The sequence below is a fragment of the Bison bison genome, unplaced genomic scaffold, assembly GCF_000754665.1.
Source record: "Bison bison bison isolate TAMUID 2011002044 unplaced genomic scaffold, Bison_UMD1.0 scf7180017850463, whole genome shotgun sequence".
In the NCBI taxonomy this organism is placed as follows: Eukaryota; Metazoa; Chordata; class Mammalia; order Artiodactyla; family Bovidae; genus Bison; species Bison bison.
Window position 1 is genome coordinate 14,185 of NW_011481036.1, and position 6,649 is coordinate 20,833.

The following is a 6,649-nucleotide window of genomic DNA, read 5'->3' on the forward strand; positions in this document are numbered from 1 at the left end:
CGTGGTGGGGTAAAGGGCAGAAGTGGGGTGAGAGGTCACTGTAGGGTGAGAGATTGTGGTGGGATAAGGGGTCGTGGTGGCGTGAGGGGTCTGAGGTGAGTTCCTTGGGCGCGGTGGGCGGTGGGGTGGGTGAAAGCCTAGAGGTCGGCGCGGGGGCCGCGGCGGCATCAGGGGAGGGCCTGGTAAGGCCGGGGCTCGTCGAGGTGCGGTGGGCGCTCCCCCGAGAGGCCGCGACCGGGCTGGGCGGCACCGCGGAGGTCGCGTCAGGGGTCGCCTCTGGCGTTGAGGCCGCCGTGCGGATGAGCGGCGGTGCGGAGGCGGAGGTCAGTGGAGGGTCGGCTGGTCCCGGCGCGGCGGAGGCGGGTGGGGAAGGGGCGGCGGGCTTGGTCCTGGCCGTCGTGGGCCGCAGTCGGCGTTCTGGCCACCGTCTCCTCTGGGAGCCTGGCGGAGGAAAGACAGACGAACGAGGTCAGGCCGCCCCGCCCACCCCGCAGCGCGCCCCGCCCTCCAGACGGTGCGACCAATGGGGAGGCACGGGGGCTCGTGACGTCACGGGTCGCCAGCAGACTTCACCCGGCCCTAGTGCCCCACCTCCTCGCATGCTCCGATGTCTCCAAGCGCCACCTGGTGTCCTCCCCTCTGGAGGATGCGGGGATGGGCGCGCGGGGAGAGGGGGACGCGGAGGGGTACCCCGGGATGCAGGATGGGTGGGGGGAGGTGTGTGCAGGTGGTGTGGGAGGATGCGGGAGGGAGCCAGGGGAATGCGGGCCAGGGATTTGGGATGCAAGAGGGGGCGGAAGGGCAGAGATGGGGTGAAGGGAGATAAAGAGGCGGAGGGCGTGGAAGCTGCTCGGATAGGAGGGGTCGGAATCAAGTAATCAAGACCAGTATCTTCTTGCCCTATGTTTAAACAATCAAAATTAATGCGAAAGATCCACAATGAACAAAAAGTCAAAATTTTAATTCAAGTCAGGATCCAGCCTACCTCACTGGAATCCCCCCTAAAATTGGCTGTCAGATCCTGGTGAGGTAGGTCGGATCCGACTTGTTAAAATTTTATTTACTTCATCGTGGATTGTTTTTGCATTCGTTTCTATTTTTTTAACCTATGGTATTAAGATTTTATCTTCATTACAAAATGCTTGGAATGCCCTCAAATTTTAGGCCTGAATAAGGCAGAAACCTTCCCCTCTTCCGGGCCCTGCTGCTGCTGCTGCTAAGTCGCTTCACTCGTGTCCGACTCTGTTCGACCCCAGAGACGGCAGCCCACCAGGCTCCCCCTTCCCTGGGATTCTCCAGGCAAGAACACTGGAGTGGGTTGCCATTTCCTTCTCCAATGCATGAAAGTGAAAAGTGAAAGTGAAGTCGCTCAGTCCTGTCCGACTCCCAGCGACCCCATGGACTGCAGCCTACCAGGCTCCTCCATCCATGGGATTTTCCAGGCAAGAGTACTGGAGTGGGTTGCCATTGCCTTCTCCACTTCCAGGCCCTGCTTCCAGATAAATATGATTTTTAACCTCTTTTGACAGATGAGGGAAATCAGGCCAAAAGGGCAAGTAATTTGCCCGAGGTCACACACTGACACTGTTTGAAAGTTACAAGGACAAGGTCTGAGCCCAAGTCCTTTGCATCCAGAGTCTGGGCCAGTAAGTATCACTTTCTCAGCGGTGGGAATGTTCTGTGCTGGCCAGTATGGTAGCCGTTGGTCACCTGTGGCTTCTGAGCACTTAAAATGTGGTTCAACTAAGGAACCAAATGTTTCCTTTTTCAATTTTTAACATTTTTATTTTGGCTGCGCTGGGTCTTTGTTGCTTTGTGCGGGCTTCTCTTGTTGGGGAGCACAGGCTCCAGGGCGCTGGGGCTTCAGTACGTATGGCTCTCGGGCTCTAGAGTGCTGACTTCCATAGTTGTTGAGCACAGGCTTAGTTGCTCTGCGACGTGTGGAATCTTTCCAGACCAGGGATCAAACCCATGTCCCCTGCATTGGCAGGTGAATTCTCATCCACTACATCATCAGGGAAGTTCTCTACTTGTTTTTTTTTTTTTTTAACTTTGAACGGATTTCTTTTTGTAAATTTTTTTAAACAACAAAAAAGTATGGAATACTTCACAAATTTGCATGTCATCCTTGCACAAGGGCCATGCTAATCTTCTCTGTATGGTTCCAACTTCAGTGTATGTGCTGTGGAAGCAAGCACTGTAAGTTTTTTTATTAAAGTATAGTTGATTTACAATGTTGCCTTAGTTTCGGGTGTACAGCAAAGTGATTCAGTCATTCATAAATATATATATATATATATTCTTTTTTGGATTATTTTCTTGTATAGTGTTTGTCGCTCAGTCATGTTCGACTCTGCGACCTCATGGACTGTACCCTGCAAGCCTCCTCTGTCCACAGAATTCTCCAGGCAAGAATACTGGAGTGGGGAGCCATTCACTTCTCCAGGGGATCTTCCCAACACAGGGATCAAACGTGGGTCTCCTGCATTGCAGGCAAATTCTTTATAGACTGAGCCACCAGGGAAGCCCTGATTTTCTCGTGTAGGTTATTACCAAATAGTGAGTACAGTTTCATGTGCTAAACAGTAGGTCCTTCCTTTTTCAAGTTTTTGATTAACTTAAATTTAAACAGCTGCCTGTGTTGGTAGCTACCATATTGAACAGCACAGCTTGACTGAATTCCACTTTTCTGCAGGGTCCCTGAGGTGCATCTTGTCCCCCTGTAGGGTCAGAGGAACAGTTAAGTAAAAGGCTTGGCCTCCAGCCAGGCCACCTGGATTTAAACCCCAGATCCTCTGCTTCCTGTTGCTGCTGCGTCGCTTCAGTCCAACTCTGTTCGACCCCAGAGACGGCAGCCCACCAGACTCCTGCATCCCTGGGATTCTCCAGACAAGAATACTGGAGTGAGTTGCCATTTCCTTTTCCAATGCATGCAAGTGAAAAATGAAAGTGAAGTCGCTCAGTCGGCTCCTCCGTCCATGGGATTTTCCAGGCAAGAGTACTGGAGTGGGGTGCCATTGCCTTCTCCGCCTCTGCTTCCTAGCTGGGTTCAATTCAGTTCAGTTCAGTTCAGTTGCTCAATCGTGTCTGACTCTTTGCGACCCCATGAATCGCAGCACGCCAGGCCTCCCTGTCCATCACCAACTCCCGGAGTTTACCCAAACTCATGTCCATCAAGTCGGTGATGCCATCCAGCCATTTCATCCTCTGTCGTCCCCTTCTCCTCCTGCCCCCAATCCCTCCCAGCATCAGAGTCTTTTCCAAGGAGTCAACTCTTCACACGAGATGACCAAAGTACTGGAGTTTCAGCTTCAACATCAGTCCTTCCAATGAACACCCAGGAATAATCTCCTTTAGGATGGACTGGTTGGATCTCCTTGCAGTCCAAGGGACTCTCAAGAGTCTTCCCCAACACCCCAGTTCAAAGGCAGCAATTCTTCGGCGCTCAGCTTTCTTCACAGCCCAACTCTCACATCCATACCTGACCACTGGAAAAACCATAGCCTTAACTAGATGGACCTTTGTTGGCAAAGTAATGTCTCTGCTTTTGAATATGCTATCTAGGTTGGTCATAACTTTCCTTCCAAGGAGTAAGCGTCTTTTAATTTCATGACTGCAATCACCATCTACAGTGATTTTGGAGCCCCCCCCCAAAAAAAAGTCTGTCACTGTTTCCACTGTTTCCCCATCTATTTCCCATGAAGTGATGGGACCAGATGCCACGATCTTAGTTTTCTGAATGTTGACCTTTACGCCAACTTTTTCATTCTCCTCTTTCACTTTCATCAAGAGGCTGTTTAGTTCTTCTTCACTTTCTGCCATAAGGGTGGTGTCATCTGCATATCTGAGGTTATTGATATTTCTCCCGGCAATCTTGATTCCAGCTTGTGCTTCTTCCAGCCCAGCGTTTCTCATGATGTACTCTGCATATGTTAAATAAGCAGGGTGACAATATACAGCCTTGACGTACTCCTTTTCCTATTTGGAACCAGTCTGTTGTTCCATGTCCAGTTCTAACTGTTGCTTCCTGACCTGCATACAGGTTTCTTAAGAGGCAGGTCAGGTGGTCTGGTGTTCCCATCTCTTTCAGAATTTTCCACAGTTTATTGTGATCCACACAGTCAAAGGCTTTGGCATAGTCAATAAAGCAGAAATAGATGTTTTTCTGGAACTCTTTTGCTGTTTCGATGATCCAGCGGATGTTGGCAATTTGATCTCTGGTTCCTCTGCCTTTTCTAAAACCAGCTTGAACATCTGGAAGTTCACGGTTCACGTATTGCTGAAGCCTGGCTTGGAGAATTTTGAGCATTACTTTACTAGCGTGTGAGATGAGTGCAATTGTGTGGTACTGGGTAACCGTGGGCAAATGACTTAACTGCCTCGAATCTCAGTTTCTTCCCCTTCTGTAAACCATGGATGATCCATGTATCTCCCCTATAATCATGAAGGTTCAGAGAGACTGTGCGTGCACAGAGCACTTACACAATGCCAAGCAGGTAATAAGCATTCTCATAATTACTTATATTGCCACAGGCATTGATATCTGTGCCTCAGTTTCTCTCATCTGTGAAACGGGCACAATTATAGCACCTACATCACTCATTAGGCCTCGTGTGGCTGCTACAAGGATTAACATATATAACTGTTAAAGACTAACACACATGACGTGCACAGAATAGTGCCTGACACATGGTATATTGCTCCACAAATGGTGACTGTTCCTAGTTATCATTTCAAGAATCTCAGCTTGGTTTGTGTGCACAGGGGCTCAGATACCTAGGGTGGTATTGGCTTTTAATTTTTTAGACCCAAGCAACAGAGAGTTAAGCTAATCATACTGCCCCGTACATTGTCATCAATAGTTCCTGCAGTGTCTCCTCTTGTTTTACTCTTTCTCCTCTTTAACCCCCATCTGCATTCCCCTCATCCTCTTTCATAGGCACCTCCAGTCTACTGTGTTTCATGTGTGCTCTGAAACAATACAGAGTACACAGATGTTTCATGTTAATACAAAAGTCTATGTATATTTGGGGGTTTGTGCTTTTAACTTCTGCAAATAACATTCTGCTGGAAATCTCATTCTGTTTCTGAACTTCTCAGTGTTATGTTGTTAGTACCTACGCATGTTGCTGTGTATACAGCCTGCCATTGCTTTAGCTACTGCATAGAATTCTGTCAGGTGTAACCCTTTCTCTTCTTCCTTACCTTTCTCTTGGACACTTAACCTGCCTCCCATTCCCTAATACATCCTCACATATATTCCTTTGTAAGCCTGTGAAAGAGTTTCTCTGGATGCGAAGAGCTGACCCATTGGAAAAGACCCTGATGCTAGGAAAGATTGAAGGCAAGAGGAGAAGGGGGTGACAGAGAGTGAGACAGTTGGATGGCATCACTGACTCAATGAACATCAGTTTGAGCAAATTCTGGGAGATAGTGAAGGACAGGGAGACCTGGCATGCTGCAGTCCCTGGGGTCACAAAGAGTCAGACACGACTTAGTGACTGAACAACAACAAACAGATCTAGGAGCAGGGTTGCTGGGTGGTAATGTATAATCATATTTAATTTCACTAAACATCACTGCTGCTGCTGCTGCTAAGTCGCTTCAGTCGTGTCCAACTCTGTGTGACCCCATTTGCTGCTGCTGCTGCTAAGTCGCTTCAGTCGTGTCCAACTCTGTGCAGCCCACCAGGCTCCCCCATCCCTGGGATTCTCCAGGCAAGAACACTGGAGTGGGTTGCCATTTCCTTCTCCAGTGCATGAAAGTGAAAAGTGAAAGTGAAGTCGCTCAGTCGTGTCCGACTCTTAGCGACCCCATGGACTGCAGCCTACCAGGCTCCTCCATCCATGGGATTTTCCAGGCAAGAGTACTGGAGTGGGGTGCCATTGCCTTCTCTGTAAACATCACTAGGTCGCTTTTATTGAATTGCTCTATCCAGTGGGGATGCCTGTCTCCCCATGCCCACACCTACAATGGGTATTATTGACCTTTCCACTTTTTTTCCACGCTTGTCACTGTTTTCATTTGAATTTTCTGACTCATTATGAGTGTGAGCATTTCCAGACATACTTGTTGGGCATTTGGGCTTCCTAGTCCGCAAATCTCCTGTTTGCACCTTTCCCCCCATTTTCTTACAGAATTTCCTCTCATGCTTTTGTTGACGTGTCAGAGTGACTAACACAGTACAGGTGAGGGTTTCTCCACCTCAGCACTGTTGACATAAGGGGCTGGCTGGTTCTTTGTGGTGGGGGGCCCTTGTGCACTGGAGGGTGTGTAACGGCAGCCTGGGCTTGACCCACCAGGGACCACTAGCCTCCCCCCTCCCAGCTGTGACAACCTGAAATGTCTTCACGTGTTGCCAGTTATCCCAGTTGAAGACCACTGGTCAATAACAACCCTTTGTTTCAGGATATATTTCTGCCTCGTCTTTCTGGGGTATATGTTTCAGGATATATTTCTGCCTCGTCTTTCTGAGAGCTGGGTCACCACCGGGAAATCTGCAGTCCACCTCTCCATTCTGTTGTTGTGGTCTAGCCGCTGAGTCGTGTCCGACTCTTTTTGACCCTGTGGACTCCCCACCAGGCTCCTCTGTCCGTGGGATTTCCCAGGCAAGAATACTGGAGTGGGTTGCCATTCCCTTCTCCACCAC

General features: G+C 49.3%; 1 protein-coding gene across 1 annotated transcript in view; it reads right to left on the bottom strand.

Moving 5' to 3' along the window:
* Window positions 1-6,649, bottom strand: part of SSC5D (scavenger receptor cysteine rich family, 5 domains) — a gene marked incomplete at its 5' end in the record, with an annotated part of 22,126 nt that overhangs the window by 1,770 nt on the left and 13,707 nt on the right. The window contains 1 exon segment of the mRNA XM_010848664.1: window positions 40-441. Within this exon segment, the coding sequence (XP_010846966.1) occupies window positions 40-441 (402 nt within the window).